Below are 17,110 nucleotides of genomic sequence, written 5' to 3'. Positions count from 1 at the left end.
TGTGGTTCCTGAGTTAATTAACATCCCATCGTGCTTCATGTATATAAATTCCCAGTTGCCCATTATTTGGGCTACCATGGCTAGAAGAAGAGATCTCCGTGACTTTGAAAGAGGGCTCTCAAAGGGTGTGTGTGTCGGCCATCAGATCTCAACCCAGTTAAACAATTCTGGAGCGGTGCCTGAAACAGCGTTTTCCACCATAAACAAAACACCAAATGATGGAATTTCTCATGGCAGAATGGTGTTGCATCCCTCCAAAATAGTTCCAAACACTTGTAGAATCTATCCCAAGGCGCATTTAAGCTGTTCGGGATTTTGGTGGCCCAAACTCCCTACTGACACTATTGGGGTTTCCTTTATTCGGGCAGTTACATGTATGTTGCTCATAAGTTACAGGGTGGTGAGTGGGTTTACTGTTGTAAAGCTGTTGTTGGCTATACAGCTTTATTCACTGAACATGTCAGAACACCTGATGGGCCTGGGGCATGCTCCAAGGGATTCAAACAACGTTGTAGATTTGAGGTTTAATTTCTAGAATTTACATGAATCTCTATTCTACTGAGGCCTAGTACTACTCACCGATATGTTTGTGTGTGTGTAGTAAACTATATTGCTCATAAGTTAGAGGGTTGTGGTGAGTGGTTTTACTGTATCTGGAAGTGCACCGGGGGGGGTTCGATCACGTGGATTCGGATATGTTCCGCATTGCGGCCAACAACAACATTGACGAATACGCTGATTCGGTGAGCGAGTTCATTAGAAAGTGCATTGGCGATGTCGTACCCACAACAACTATTAAAACATTCCTAAACCAGAAACCGTGGATTGATGGCAGCATTCGCGCGAAACTGAAAGCGCGAACCACTGCTTTTAACCAGGGCAAAGTGACCGGAAACATGACCGAATACAAACAGTGTAGCTATTCCCTCCGCAAAGCAATCAAACAAGCTGAGCGTCAGTATAGAGACAAAATAGAGTTGCAATTCAACGGCTCAGACACAAGGTATGTGGCAGGGTCTACAGTCAATCACGGATTAAAAAAAGAAAACCAGCCCCGTTGTGGACCAGGATGTCTTGCTCCCAGACAGACTAAATAACTTCTTTGCTCGCTTTGAGGACAATACAGTGCCACTGACACGGCCCGCTACCAAAACCTGCGGACTCTCCTTCACTGCAGCCGACGTGAGTAAAACATTTTAACCCTCGCAAGGCTGCAGGCCCAGACGGCATCCCCAGCCGTGTCCTCAGAGCATGCGCAGACCAGCTGGCTGGTGTGTTTACGGACATATTCAATCAATCCTTATCCCAGTCTGCTGTTCCCACATGCTTCAAGAGGGCCACCATTGTTCCTGTTCCCAAGAAAGCTAAGGTAACTGAGCTAAATGACTACCGCCCCGTAGCACTCACTTCCGTCATCATGAAGTGCTTTGAGAGACTAGTCGAGGACCATATCACCTCCACCCTACCTGACACCCTAGACCCACTCGAATTTGCTTACCGCCCCAATCGATACACAGACGACGCAATCGCAACCACACTGCATACTGCCCTAACCCATCTGGACAAGAGGAATACCTATGTGAGAATCCTGTTCATCGACTACAGCTCAGCAGTTAACACCATAGTACCCTCCAAACTCGTCATCAAGCTCGAGACCCTGGGTCTCGACCCCGCCCTGTGCAACTGGGTACTGGACTTCCTGGCGGGCCGCCCCCAGGTGGTGAGGGTAGGTAACAACATCTCCACCCCGCTGATCCTCAACACTGGGGCCCCACAAGGGTGCGTTCTCAGCCCTCTCCTGTACTCCCTGTTCACCCACGACTGCGTGGCCATGTACGCCTCCAACACAATCATCAAGTTTGCGGACGACACTACAGTGGTAGGCTTGATTACCAACAACGACGAGACGGCCTACAGGGAGGAGGTGAGGGCCCTCGGACTGTGGTGTCAGGAAAATAACCTCACACTCAACGTCAACAAAACAAAGGAGATGATTGTGGATTTCAGGAAACACCAGAGGGATCACCCCCCTATCCACATCGACGGGACAGTAGTAGAGAGGGTAGTAAGTTAAGTTCCTCGGCGTACACATCACGGACAAACTGAATTGGTCCACCCACACAGACAGCGTTGTGAAGAAGGCGCAGCAGCGCCTCTTCAACCTCAGGAGGCTGAAGAAATTCGGCTTGTCACCAAAAGCACCCACAAACTTCTACAGATGCACAATCGAGAGCATCCTGTCGGGCTGTATCACTGCCTGGTACGGCAACTGCTCCGCCCACAACCGTAAGGCTCTCCAGAGGGTAGTGAGGTCTGCACAACGCATCACTGGGGGCAAACTACCTGCCCTCCAGGACACCTACACTACCCGATGTCACAGAAAGGCCATAAAGATCATCAAGGACAACAACCACCCGAGCCACTGCCTGTTCACACCGCTATTATCCAGAAGGCGAGGTCAGTACAGGTGCATCAAAGCAGGGACCGAGAGACTGAAAAACAGCTTCTATCAAGGCCATCAGACTGTTAAACAGCCACCACTAACATCGAGTGGCTGCTGCCAACATCCTGACTCAACTCCAGCTCACTTTAATAATGGTATTGATGGAAATTGATCAAAAATGTATCACTAACCACTTTAAACTATGCACTTTGGTTTACATACCCTACATTACTCATCTCATATGTATATACTGTACTCGATACCATCTACTGCATCTTGCCTATGCCGTTCTGTACCATCACTCATTCATATATCTTTATGTACATATTCTTTTTCCCTTTACACTTGTGTGTATAAGGTAGTAGTTGTGGAATTGTTAGGTTAGATAACTCGTTGGTTATTACTGCATTGTCGGAACTAGAAGCACAAGCATTTCGCTACACTCGCATTAACATCTTCTTACCATGTGTATGTGACAAATAAAATTTGATTTGGGTTGTGTGTGAGTGAGACGTTCAGCAAACAACACTGTTAGATTTGTTTTCTAAATCTGTGACATCAGCTGCTGGATGTATTGGATGGAACAGATTATGGATGACCTTTCCTATATTTATTTATTTATTTATTTAACCTTTATTTAACCAGGTAGGCAAATTGAGAACACGTTCTCATTTACAATTGCGACCTGGCCAAGATAAAGCAAAGCAGTTCGACACATACAACAACACATAGTTACACATGGAGTAAAACAAACATATAGTCAATAATACAGTGAAAAAAAAATAAGTCTATATACAATGTGAGCAAGTGAGGTGAGATAAGGGAGGTGAAGGCAAACAAATATATGTATAAATAAATAAAATAAATAAATAAAAATATAAAAGGCCATGGAGGTGAAGTGAATACAACACAGCAAGTAAAATAAAACTAAAAAAAAACCCTGGAATGGTTGGTTTGCAGCGGAAGAAAGTGCAAAGTAGAGACAGAAAATAATGGGGTGCAAAGGAGCAAAATAAATTAATAAAATAAATACAGTAGGTAAAGAGGTAGTTGTTTGGGCTAAATTGTAGATGGGTTATGTACAGGTGCAGTAATCTATGAGCTGCTCTGACAGCTGGTGCTTAAAGCTAGTGAGGGAGATAGGTGTTTCCAATTTCAGAGATTTTTGTAGTTCGTTCCAGTCATTGGCAGCAGAGAACTGGAAGGAGAGGCGTCCAAAGGAAGAATTGGTTTTGGGGGTGACTAGAGAGATATACCTGCTGGAGCGCGTGCTACAGATAGGTGCTGCTATGGTGACCAGCGAGCAGAGATAAGGGGGGACTTTACCTAGCAGGGTCTTGTAGATGACCTGGAACCAGTGGGTTTGGCGACGAGTATGAAGCGAGGGCCAGCCAACGAGAGTGTACAGGTCGCAGTGGTGGGTAGTATATGGGGCTTTGGTGACAAAACGGATGGCACTGTGATAGACTGCATCCAATTTATTGAGTAGGGTTTTGGAGGCTATTTTGTAAATGACATCACCGAAGTCGAGGATTGGTAGGATGGTCAGTTTTACAAGGGTATGTTTGGCAGCATGAGTAAAGGATGCTTTGTTGCGGAATAGGAAGCCAATTCTAGATTTGACTTTGGATTGGAGATGTTTGATGTGAGTCTGGAAGGAGAGTTTACAGTCTAACCAGACACCTAGGTATTTGTAGTTGTCCACATATTCTAAGTCAGAACCGTCCAAAGTAGTGATGTTGGACAGGCGGGCAGGGGCAGGCAGCGATCGGTTGAAGAGCATGCATTTGGTTTTACTTGTATTTAAGAGCAGTTGGAGGCCACGGAAGGAGAGTTGTATGGCATTGAAGCTCGCCTGGAGAGTTGTTAACACAGTGTCAAAAGAAGGGCCAGAAGTATACAGAATAGTGTCGTCTGCGTAGAGGTGGATCAGAGAATCACCAGCAGCAAGAGCGACATCATTGATGTATACAGAGAAGAGAGTCGGTCCAAGAATTGAACCCTGTGGCACCCCCATAGAGACTGCCAGAGGCCCGGACAACAGACCCTCCGATTTGACACACTGAACTCGATCAGAGAAGTAGTTGGTGAACCAGGCGAGGCAATCATTAGAGAAACCAAGGCTGTCGAGTCTGCCAATGAGGATGTGGTGATTGACAGAGTCAAAAGCCTTGGCCAGGTCAATGAATACGGCTGCACAGTATTGTTTCCTATCGATGGCGGTTACGATGTCGTTTATGACCTTGAGCGTGGCTGAGGTGCACCCATGACCAGCTCTGAAACCAGATTGCATAGCGGAGAAGGTGTGGTGGGATTCGAAATGGTCGGTAATCTGTTTGTTGACTTGGCTTTCGAAGACCTTAGAAAGGCAGGGTAGGATAGATATAGGTCTGTAGCAGTTAGGGTCAAGGGTGTCCCCCCCTTTGAAGAGGGGGATAACCGCAGCTGCTTTCCAATCTTTGGGGATCTCGGACGACACGAAAGAGAGGTTGAAGAGGCTAGTAATAGGGGTGGCAACAATTTCAGCAGATAGTTTTAGAAAGAAAGGGTCCAGATTATCTAGCCCGGCTGATTTGTAAGGGTCCAGATTTTGCAGCTCATTTAGGACATCAGCTGACTGTATTTGGGAGAAAGAGAAATGGGGGAAGCTTGGGCGAGTAGCAGAGGGGAGGGCAGTGCTGTTGTCCGGGGTAGGGGCAGCCAGATGGAAAGCATGGCCAGCCGTGGAAAAATGCTTATTGAAATTCTCAATTATAGTGGATTTGTCGGTGGTGACAGTGTTTCCTATCTTCAGAGCGGTTGGAAGCTGGGAGGAGGTGTTCTTATTCTCCATGGACTTTACGGTGTCCCAGAACTTTTTTGAATTTGTGTTGCAGGAAGCAAATTTCTGCTTGAAAAAGCTAGCCTTGGCTGTTCTAACTGCCTGTGTATATTGGTTTCTGGCTTCCCTGAAAAGTTGCATATCACGGGGGCTGTTCGATGCTAATGCAGAACGCCATAGGATGTTTTTCTGTTGGTTAAGGGCAGTCAGGTCAGGAGAGAACCAAGGGCTATATCTGTTCCTGGTTCTAAATTTCTTGAATGGGGCATGCTTATTCAAGATGGTGAGGAAGGCATTTTTAAAAAATGACCAGGCATCCTCTACTGACGGGATGAGATCGATATCCTTCCAGGATACCCCGGCCAGGTCGATTAGAAAGGCCTGCTCGCTGAAGTGTTTCAGGGAGCGTTTGACAGTGATGAGTGGAGGTCGTTTGACCGCTGACCCATTACGGATACAGGCAATGAGGCAGTGATCGCTGAGATCTTGGTTGAAAACAGCAGAGGTGTATTTGGAGGGCAAGTTTGTTAGGATGATATCTATGAGGGTACCCGAGTTTACGGAATTGGGGTGGTACCTGGTAGGTTCATTGATAATTTGTGTGAGATTGAGGGCATCAAGCTTAGATTGTAGGGTGGCTGGGGTTTTGAGCATGTTCAAATTTAGGTCGCCTAGCAGCACGAACTCTGAAGATAGATGGGGGGCAATCAGTTCACATATAGTGTCCAGAGCACAGCTGGGGGCAGAGGGTGGTCTATAGCAGGCGGCAACGGTGAGAGACTTGTTTTTAGAGAGGTGGATTTTTAAAAGTAGAAGTTCAAATTGTTTGGGAACAGACCTGGATAGTAAGACAGAACTCTGCAGGCAGTCTTTGCAGTAGATTGCAACACCGCCCCCTTTGGCCGTTCTATCTTGTCTGAAAATCTTGTAATTGGGGATGAAAATATCTGAGTTTTTGGTGGTCTTTCTAAGCCAGGATTCAGACACGGCTAAAACATCCGGGTTGGCAGAGTGTGCTAAAGCAGTGAACAAAACAAACTTAGGGAGGAGGCTTCTAATGTTAACATGCATGAAGCCAAGGCTATTACGGTTACAGAAGTCATCAAAAGAGAGCGCCTGGGGAATAGGAGTGGAGCCAGGTACTGCAGGGCCTGGATTCACCTCTACATCACCAGAGGAACAGAGGAGGAGTAGGATAAGGGTACGGCTAAAAGCTATGAGAATTGGTCGCCTAGAGCTACTGGAGCAGAGAGTAAGAGGAGGTTTCTGGGGGCGATAAAATAGTTTAAAGGAATAATGTACAGACAAAGGTATGGTAGGATGTGAATACAGTGGAGGTAGACCTAGGTATTGAGTGATGATGAGAGAGATATTGTCTCTAGAAACATCATTGAAACCAGGTGATGTCATCGCATATGTGGGTGGTGGAACTGAGAGGTTGGATATGGTATAGTGAACAGGGCTAGAATCTCTACAGTGAAATAAGCCAATAAACATTAACCAGAACAGCAATGGACAAGGCATATTTACATTAAGGAGAGGCATGCATATTGATCATTTAAACGCACTCTCTGGAAGAATGTCTGCCATTGATTTATAATTTTCTCCTCCGTCCACAGAAAATCTCAATACCACGGTCGGAAAATCCGAATGAGCTGCGGACGTTTACTTTCTACTTGTCCAATGTTGGTAGAGACAACCCACAGGGAAGTTTCGACTGCATTCAGCAGTACATCACCAGGTGAGTGAGCACAGAGGCGCTGGCCTCATCCTCTTTGACATATGAGACATTCATCACTCATATACACGCATAATAAGCATTGATGCATGCAAACACAGTTGACACTGTTTATTTCATATGAATTCTGTTTTGGAATGAAGCTACCATGACTCCACTCTGTCAGTAGGTTTGAAAAAGTCTATTTGGACAGGCTAAATTGAGTGACTGTTTGTTTGCATACGGAGGAGTTTGTTAACATGGTTAAGAGCTGAACTGGATTAGGAGAGTTCTGAAAAATGTTTGGAGGAGAACTTCCTGATCACAGGCTTTGGTGCAGAGTGAGTGCCATCTGCTCTCAAGTGTGCTTTCTGTCCTATTTGCCTCCCAGTCTGATCAAAGACAAATGTTGAGCAAATTAATTGAATTGGGCCAGATGTCTGCGTATTGAGGTGGAAGGCGAGGAACTGAGTCCCGGCTCTGACTGGCTAGTTTTTTTAACACCCATGTCCTCAACTATTTCTAATGAGAGACTGGGTCGGCTGGAGTTCACCCATCGACCTGGATCCTCATGAGCCTCTAATTCCGCTATAAACCCGGGGCAGAGCCACTGAGGGCTGCCAATTCCGTTATATCCCCTGCCAAACCGTCATCAACGTGAGGAGGAATCAAAGGCAGGGAAAACCAGGAAAGAATAGAATTTGATGCAACATTGGTTTGATAACTAGGGATTCCACAGTTGAATAGATAATCAAATGATGGTGCACTCAAGGCAGTGGTATGTCATGAATATTAGCACAGCAAGGTGCGTTGGGCAGCATAAGGAAAGGCTAAGACAGAAAATTGTTACATTTAAAAAAAATGTTTTACTGAATGGGCTTCCTCAAGTCTCTTTATTTTTTTGCAATAAAAGCACGGATTTCGTTTCTGTTTTCGTTACATGTTCCTCAAACTGTAAGCTAATGCCATTTGGATGTGTCTACTCAAAGTTAAAAGTTTGTACCTTTTTTGTAGGGAAGCTAAGAGAATCTCCCCAAGCGTGGGAGTGAGTTGACCTGTTGGTCTTTGTTTCTGTGTAACCCTCTCCGTTGTCCCAGTGAAGGGAGCATTCAGCTGGACTGCCTGGGTGGGATCCAGGACAAGATCACTGTGTGTGCCACAGACGACTCCTACCAGAAGGCCAGGCAAAGCATGGCTCAGGCAGAGGAGGAGACCCGCAGCAGGGGTGCGATCGTCATCAAGCCTGGGGGGAGATACGTAGGTAAGGCCCTTCGACATTACGTTTTACACTCGGCTGTGGTAAGGGCCTTCGGTCAGAACCAGCTCAGTCAAACAGAACATAGGCTACTAATTTAAAAGGCCTATAGCCCTGTCTAGGATATATGCATACTGTATTAGAAAGAGGTTTTGCATTCCTGTTCATGTTTTTGTTTTGTGACACTTTCCCTCATGTCGGTTCACATCCAGGGTGAATGCTGATGGTGAGCTGTCTCATTTTAGGGTGTGTTTGGGTCTCGCGACAGTGAGCCAGAGCAGTGGCAGGCTCATCAGCTAGGCTATAATTCAATATGGTGTTATTTCCGCATCAGTCAAGCAGCCCTTCGTCCTACTAGTGAGGCCCTGTCCGGTGGCAGTTTTAGCCTCCTATCCTAGCCGCCTCCAGTCTAGAGATTGTATTTCCACACTGAAAACACACGCGCACACACAAGCATGGCTGCTTCAAGTGAACATCAGACTGTGGGCTTTTTACTAGTCTCAGGAGAGCTGCATACTGAAACTGTTTCTGCTGCACATCAGTAAAGACCATAGTAGCCCTGAACAGAAACAAAGTAGAAGTGTACCTAGAACTGAAACACCATGATCTCTGTTATGCATTGCTGTTTTTTAAAATTAAGCTTCTAGGATATGCTGTAATTGACTTGTTGGAGAGGAAGTCAGAAACGGTGTGGTTTAATTTATTTTGAGTCCCAAGCTGTGCCTTAGTCACACTCTATCTCCGTATGACCTTAATTCTTGTGAAAATGGCTGAGCTCACAGCGTAGGGATAATTGCATGCTCATGGTTCCCTGTGTGGGGCTCAATGGGCTGGCCGGATGGTTAGGTGCTCAGAGCTTCACACAGTTACGTCTCTGACTCAAACGAACCAACTAACTGACCAGTCACCACAAACACCATCACATCACATGTTCACAGTCTGATTTAATGTGGCTGTTTTGCCAGGAAGCAGCTTGTTCAACTATTTGTACTGTGGTAACTTTCTAGACAACTTAGGTTCTCTCATAAAGTTCACCCTGTGTTTGCTTTTCTCTGTTGAAGAGAACTTCAGATGGACCTAGAACTTCTCATTACAACCCCCAACCTCTCATGGTTAGATGTCACAAAGGCTCAACCTTTCTTACACACAACAATGTTGCTTTTCTTTTCTCAGGTAAGAAGGTGCAGATCCGGAAACCAGCGCCTGGCCTGTCTGACATCGCTCCGTCGCGGCGGACGTCGCGGCCTGTCATAATCTCCAGCAGCACGGGGAAGAAGAGCACGGCGCAGCAGAGGCCCCTGAGGGAGCGCCTCACCCACCTGCTGGCCCTTAAGCCCTATAGGAAGCCGGAGCTCATCCTGCGCCTGCAGAAGGACGGCCTCTTGCCCTTCGACAAAGACTCTCTTGACAGCCTCCTGCAACAGGTTAGTCAAGTCAGTCACACTCATAGGCAGGAGCTTTCTATACATTTTTTAATGGGGTGGCCAAGGGGGGACCAAGGACCAGTCATGGGTGGCCATGGGGTATCACAAATTGATGCATTGTGTTAATTTGTATCTGCCCTAATTTATTAAAATAAATTCATTTGAAAATTAACTTAGGGAAAATATTCAAGTTAGTTCAGTGGTTTCTTCCCCCTTCCAAGAAATGTTGTGAAAGCTGCATTTCTATACAGTTTTAAAGCTAGTCACCGCAATTGAAACAATAAAAAAATGGGCTCCCCGCCTTAGGTTTGCTAAAATGCTGATCGATGCGCCTGGAGAAATGTAAACATTCAAATTCATAGACAGAGCTATGGATGCAAGGACTGACCTTTCATGAAATCAACATTATAGTTTTAACCATGTTTTGGGGCTATACGGTGTTTGTTTACATTTATATTGTTATTAACATTGTCGTAAAATAATCTTATATTTTGGGTTCTGATGGGATACGACAGTTGAACTAAGCTCATATTCATCAAGAATCAAGGGGTGTATCTGTAATTCATTTATACTTAAAAAAAAAAAGTGATGTAGCAACTAAGGATTTCAGCTTTAAAATGTGATTTGGAGAACAGCAAAAGTTATTCCAGACATTATCGCCTTGGCTGCTGTAGCTTCATTCAACTCAGTCGATAAGGGATGCATAACATTTTAGGACCAATGCATGCCACACAGCAATTAGCTGCTTCACACTAGCTGAGCGCTGGGATTAAAAACAATCGTTTAGTTTCCTGTCAAGTCAAACAGCAGTTAGCTATCCATCTTCAACCTCGCACTATTCAAGTTTCAGTTAATGCAGCTGCACTCTCCATGGCCCTAAAGCCAGCCAGACAATCCAACAGCCTTCGCACCTGCTCCAAGGCATCTGCATGTTCCTAAACAATGTTCCTGCGCGCAGATCCCTCAGGACTGCCGCACAGAAGAAATTCCTGCCCGAGCAGAGAAGCATGAGATTGAACTTCAAACACTTGTCCCTGTTAACAGTACTATCAACGTTTCCCTCTACTGTGGGAATTGTAATCGAATCAACTTCATGTTATCCACTTTCAATGCAACATACCATGCTAAGATTATTTAATGAGAATGCGACTATCTTAAATAAGCACAAGAATTGCACAGTCTGGAATGATCTAGTCATTAACGTAGCAAAATGATATTGTGATCTTCGGAGTAACATTGTAGTGGTCTACCCAAATATCACCCAACCTTAATGCAAAACTAACTATGCAGGAGATTTTGCAGAGTGTGTCGGAGTAGGATTCTATTGCATTGACAGGCACGAGCAGTCAGGAGTAGATGCACTTGTTTTGAGATCAAAACGAAGGCTCCATGTAGCCATGTGTGCATATTCTTTGCTAGTTGGTGAGTTATTATGCCAGTTATAGCTCATTTCTGGTCACAATGGGGGAGTGGTTGGTTCCTACAAGAGCACAAAACGTGTACATTTCTAGACATCTTTGAAAAGCGAGTCAAGAGCTTATTAAAAGGGCATTGTTGTATTTCTAGACAGGCTTGAATAAACTAAGTAGCCAATACGCAGAGTAGCATACATTTGTCATACTCTATAGTGATGATTATGATGATGGTATGTGAATAATGCATTTTATTTGGTTGTGGTTTCTTGCATCAAACACAATACAACATTTTCAGTCACCACCTTGTCTGAAGGACAGGTGGATAGACAGGTTCATGTTTTTTGAAAAGTCTCATGGAATTTAGGCCTTCATTGAACACCACACATTGGCTGATAATGTAGGCTGAAGGATAGAACGGCTACTTGGCCACTGTTAAAATTAAGGCTGACCCCGTTTAGTCGATTGTTTGGTCGATAGGCTGTTGGTCGACCGAGATTTCTTTAGTCGAGAAAGTTGCATTTTTTTTAATTTTTTTATAATCATTGTGTACAAGAGACCTGTCTGAGTGGACTGGTCCATTGTGGAGGCTGTGGGGATGGCACAGTCCATCACTCTAAGACATGTGCTACTGAAATAGTAAACTGAGCAAAAAATAAACTTACTGTCACCTGCTATTTGTATGAACATAACAAGATTCAACAACTGAGACATAAACTGAACAAGTTCCACAGACATGTGACTAACAAATGGAATAATGTGTCCCTGAACAAAGAGGGGGTCAAAAACAAAAGTATCGGTCAGTATCTGGTGTGGCCACCAGCTGCATTAAGTACTGCAGTGCATCTCCTCCTCATGGACTGCACCAGATTTGCCAGTTCTTGCTATGAGATGTTACCCCACTCTTTCACCAAGGCACCTGCAAGTTCCTGGACATTTCTGGGGGGAATGGCCCTAGCCCTCACCCTCCGATCCAACAGGTCCCAGACGTGCTCAGGTCTCAGACGTGGGATTGAGATCCGTGCTCTTCGCTGGCCATGGCAGAACACTGACATTCCTGTCTTGCAGGAAATCACGCACAGAATGAGCAGTATGGCTGGTGGCATTGTCATGCTGGAGGGCCATATTAGGATGAGCCTGCAGCAAGGGTACCACATGAGGGAGGAGGATGTCTTACCTGTAACGCACAGCATTGAGATTGCCTGCAATGACAACAAGCTCAGTCCGATGATGCTGTGATACACCGCCCCAGACCATGACGGACCTTCCACCTCCAAATCGATCCCGCTCCAGAGTACGGGCCTCGGTGTAACGCTCATTCCTTCGACGATAAACGCAAATCCGACCATCACCCCTGGTGAAACACAACGGCGACTCATCAGTGAAGAGCACTTTCTGACAGTCCTGTCTGGTCCAGCGACGGTGGGTTTGTGCCCATAGATGACGTTGTTTTCGGTGATGTCTGGTGAGGACCTGCCTTACAACAGGCCTACAAGCCCTCAGTCCAGCCTCTCAGCCTATTGCGGACAGTCTGAGCACTGATGGAGGGATTGTGCGTTCCTGGTGTAACTCGGGCAGTTGTTGCCATCCTGTACCTGTCCCACAGGTGTGATGTTCAGATGTACCGATCCTGTGCAGGTGTTACACGTGGTCTGCCACTGCGAGGACGATCAGCTGTCCGTCCTGTCTCCCTGTAGCGCTGTCTTAGGCGTCTCACAGTACGGACATTGCAATTTATTGCCCTGGGCACATCTGCAGTCCTCAGGCATGCTGCAAGGAGGCATATGGCACATTCATGCAGATGAGCAGGGACTCTGGGCATCTTTCTTTCTTGGTGTTTTTCAGAGTCAGTAGAAAGGCCTCTTTAGTGTCCTAAGTTTTCATAACTGTGACCTTAATTGCCTACAGTCTAAGCTGTTAGTGTGTTAACGACCGTTCCACAGGTGCGTGTTAATTAATTGTTTATGGGTCATTGAACAAGCATGGGAAACAGTTTAAACCCTTTACAATGAAGATCTGTGAAATTATTTGGATTTTTACGAATTATCTTTGAAAGACAGGGTCCTGAAAAAGGGACGTTTCTTTTTTGCTGAGTTTTATATGGTTATATGTAAGAACAATGGCGCAACAAATAAGATGTGTTTTCTCCCGCGTTGGATAGTGATTCTGAAACACATCAGTGCGCTGTTGAATTGGTGCCTTTTCCTACACCATGTTGCTATGTGCATAATAACAAAAGTATCCAGCATATTGGTATTGAGAACAATGCGCCAGAGTCGGCAGCGGAGTTATAGAGATGAGACAACAGCCCTTGCCTTAATTGTCTAAGAAAAGTGAGGAGAGGAAACTCCAACTTAATTAGGTCTTTAATCAATAGCCTAACTGTTAAATATGCCTGGCTTTATAAATCATCCTTATCTACTAAAATAAGACAGATCCTGCTTCTGTTGCTTGTTTGTGTGTTTAATAGCCTACTGACTCTGAACACCAAGCCTCAGGCATCCACAAATGAGTCTGTTTTTAATCTTTGCTATGCTGTAATAAAGGCTTCACACTTTTTTCTCGTTAGACCAGCCTCTCTGGTATTATTTATAATTAAATTAGTGTTTACACTTTATATAATAATTATAACCTTGATCTCCTTATTGTTATTGCTAATGATAATTCATTTCATTATCATTAATAGGCTTAGTATAGCAGCCTTAAATATATACACTGCTCAAAAAAATAAAGGGAACACTAAAATAACACATCCTAGATCTGAATAAATGAAATATTCTTATTAAATACTTTTTTCTTTACATAGTTGAATGTGCTGACAACAAAATCACACAAATTATCAAATGTATCAACCCATGGAGGTCTGGATTTGGAGTCACACTCAAAATTAAAGTGGAAAACCACACTACATGCGTATCCAACTTCGATGTAATGTCCTTTTAACAAGTCCAAATGAGGCTCAGTAGTGTGTGTGTGTGTGTGGCCTCCACGTGCCTGTATGACCTCCCTACAACGCCTGGGCATGCTCCTGATGAGGTGGCGGATGGTCTCCTGAGGGATCTCCTCCCAGACCTGGACTAAAGCATCCGCCAACTCCTGGAGTCTGTGGTGCAACGTGGCGTTGGTGGATGGAGCGAGACATGATGTCCCAGATGTGCTCAATTGGATTCAAGTCTGGGGAACGGGCGGGCCAGTCCATAGCATCAATGCCTTCCTCTTGCAGGAACTGCTGACACACTCCAGCCACATGAGGTCTAGCATTGTCTTGCATTAGGAGGAACCCAGGGCCAACCGCACCAGCATATGGTCTCACAAGGGGTCTGAGGATCTCATCTCGGTACCTAATGGCAGTCAGGCTACCTCTGGCGAGCACATGGAGGGCTGTGCGGCCCCCCAAAGAAATGCCACCCCACACCATGACTGACCCACCGCCAAACCGGTCATGCTGGAGGATGTTGCAGGCAGCAGAACGTTCTCCACGGCGTCTCCTGACTCTGTCACGTCTGTCACATGTGCTCAGTGTGAACCTGCTTTCATCTGTGAAGAGCACAGGGCGCCATTGGCGAATTTGCCAATCTTGGTGTTCTTTGGCAAATGCCAAACGTCCTGCACGGTGTTGGGCTGTAAGCACAACCCCCACCTGTGGACGTCGGGCCCTCATACCACCCTCATGGAGTCTGTTTCTGACCGTTTGAGCAGACACATGCACATTTGTGGCCTGCTGGAGGTAATTTTGCAGGGCTCTGGAAATGCTCCTCCTTGCACAAAGGCGGAGGTAGCGGTCCTGCTGCTGGGTTGTTGCCCTCATACGGCCTCCTCCACGTCTCCTGATGTACTGGCCTGTCTCCTGGTAGCGCCTCCATGCTCTGGACACTACGCTGACAGACACAGCAAACCTTCTTGCCACAGCTCGCATTGATGTGCCATCCTGGATGAGCTGCACTACCTGAGCCACTTGTGTGGGTTGTAGACTCCGTCTCATGCTACCACTAGAGTGAAAGCACTGCCAGCATTCAAAAGTGACCAAAACATCAGCCAGGAAGCATAGGAACTGAGAAGTGGTCTGTGGTCACCACCTGCAGAACCACTCCTTTATTGGGGGTGTCTTGCTAATTGCCTATAATTTCCACCTGTTGTCTATTCCATTTGCACAACAGCATGTGAAATGTATTGTCAATCAGTGTTGCTTCCTAAGTGGACAGTTTGATTTCACAGAAGTGTGATTGACTTGGAGTTACATTGTGTTGTTTAAGTGTTCCCTTTATTTTTTTGAGCAGTGTGTATATACAGTGGGGAGAACAAGTATTTGATACACTGCCGATTTTGCAGGTTTTCCTACTTACAAAGCATGTAGAGGTCTGTAATTTTTATCATAGGTAAACTTCAACTGTGAGAGACGGAATCTAAAACAAAAATCCAGAAAATCACATTGTATGATTTTTAAGTAATTAATTTGCATTTTATTGCAAGACATAAGTATTTGATCACCTTCCAACCAGTAAGAATTCCGACTCTCACAGACCTGTTAGTTTTTCTTTAAGAAGCCCTCCTGTTCTCCACTCATTACCTGTATTAACTGCACCTGTTTGAACTCGTTACCTGTATAAAAGACACCTGTCCACACACTCAATCAAACAGACTCCAACCTCTCCACAATGGCCAAGACCAGAGAGCTGTGTAAGGACATCAGGGATAAAATTGTAGACCTGCACAAGGCTGGGATGGGCTACAGGACAATAGGCAAGCAGCTTGGTGAGAAGGCAACAACTGTTGGCGCAATTATTAGAAAATGGAAGAAGTTCAAGATGACGGTCAATCATCCTCGGTCTGGGGCTCCATGCAAGATCTCACCTCGTGGGGCATCAATGATCATGAGGAAGGTGAGGGATCAGCCCAGAACTACACGGCAGGACCTGGTCAATGACCTGAAGAGAGCTGGGACCACAGTCTCAAAGAAAACCATTAGTAACACACTATGCCGTCATGGATTAAAATACTGCAGCGCACGCAAGGTCCCCCTGCTCAAGCCAGGGCATGTCCAGGCCCGTCTGAAGTTTGCCAATGACCATCTGGATGATCCAGAGGAAGAATGGGAGAAGGTCATGTGGTCTGATGAGACAAAAATTGAGCTTTTTGGTCTAAACTCCACTCGACGTGTTTGGAGGAAGAAGAAGGATGAATACAACCCCAAGAACACCATCCCAACCATGAAGCATGGAGGTGGAAACATCATTCTTTGGGGATGCTTTTCTGCAAAGGGGACAGGACGACTGCACCGTATTGAGGGGAGGATGGATGGGGCCATGTATCGCGAGATCTTGGCCAACGACCTCCTTCCCTCAGTAAGAGCATTGAAGATGGGTCGTGGCTGGGTCTTCCAGCATGACAACGACCCGAAACACACAGCCAGGGAAACTAAGGAGTGGCTCCGTAAGAAGCATCTCAAGGTCCTGGAGTGGCCTAGCCAGTCTCCAGACCTGAACCCAATAGAAAATCTTTGGAGGGCGCTGAAAGTCCGTATTGCCCAGCGACAGCCCCGAAACCTGAAGGATCTGGAGAAGGTCTGTATGGAGGAGTGGGCCAAAATCCCTGCTGCAGTGTGTGCAAACCTGGTCAAGAACTACAGGAAACGTATGATCTCTGTAATTGCAAACAAAGGTTTCTGTACCAAATATTAAGTTCTGCTTTTCTGATGTATCAAATACTTATGTCATGCAATAAAATGCAAATTAATTACTTAAAAATCATACAATGTGATTTTCTGGATTTTTGTTTTAGATTCCGTGTCTCACAGTTGAAGTGTACCTATGATAAATATTACAGACCTCTACATGCTTTGTAAGTAGGAAAACCTGCAAAATCGGCAGTGTATCAAATACTTGTTCTCCCCACTGTATATATTTTTTTTTTTTTAACTAGGCAAGTCAGTTTAGAACAAATTCTTATTTACAATTGACTGCCTACCTCGGCCAAACCCGGACGGCGCTTGGCCAATTGTGCGCCGCCCTATGGGACTCCCAATCACGGCCGGATGTGAT

At 45.5% G+C, this 17,110-nt stretch overlaps 1 protein-coding gene across 3 annotated transcripts in view; it reads left to right on the top strand.

The window, feature by feature from the left end:
- LOC139578334 (RNA polymerase II elongation factor ELL-like) overlaps positions 1-17,110 on the top strand; it is a 54,174-nt gene that overhangs the window by 23,106 nt on the left and 13,958 nt on the right. For all 3 annotated transcript variants that reach the window (XM_071405782.1, XM_071405784.1, XM_071405783.1), the window contains 3 exons: positions 6,884-7,005; positions 8,079-8,242; positions 9,410-9,660. In XM_071405782.1, the coding sequence (XP_071261883.1) occupies positions 6,884-7,005; positions 8,079-8,242; positions 9,410-9,660 (537 nt within the window). The remainder of the gene's footprint in view (positions 1-6,883; positions 7,006-8,078; positions 8,243-9,409; positions 9,661-17,110) is intronic.

This window comes from Salvelinus alpinus, chromosome 6 (genome assembly GCF_045679555.1).
Source record: "Salvelinus alpinus chromosome 6, SLU_Salpinus.1, whole genome shotgun sequence".
Taxonomy (NCBI): Eukaryota; Metazoa; Chordata; class Actinopteri; order Salmoniformes; family Salmonidae; genus Salvelinus; species Salvelinus alpinus.
The sequence above is the reverse complement of the archived record's forward strand: the minus strand, read 5'-3'. Positions and strand labels throughout refer to the sequence as shown.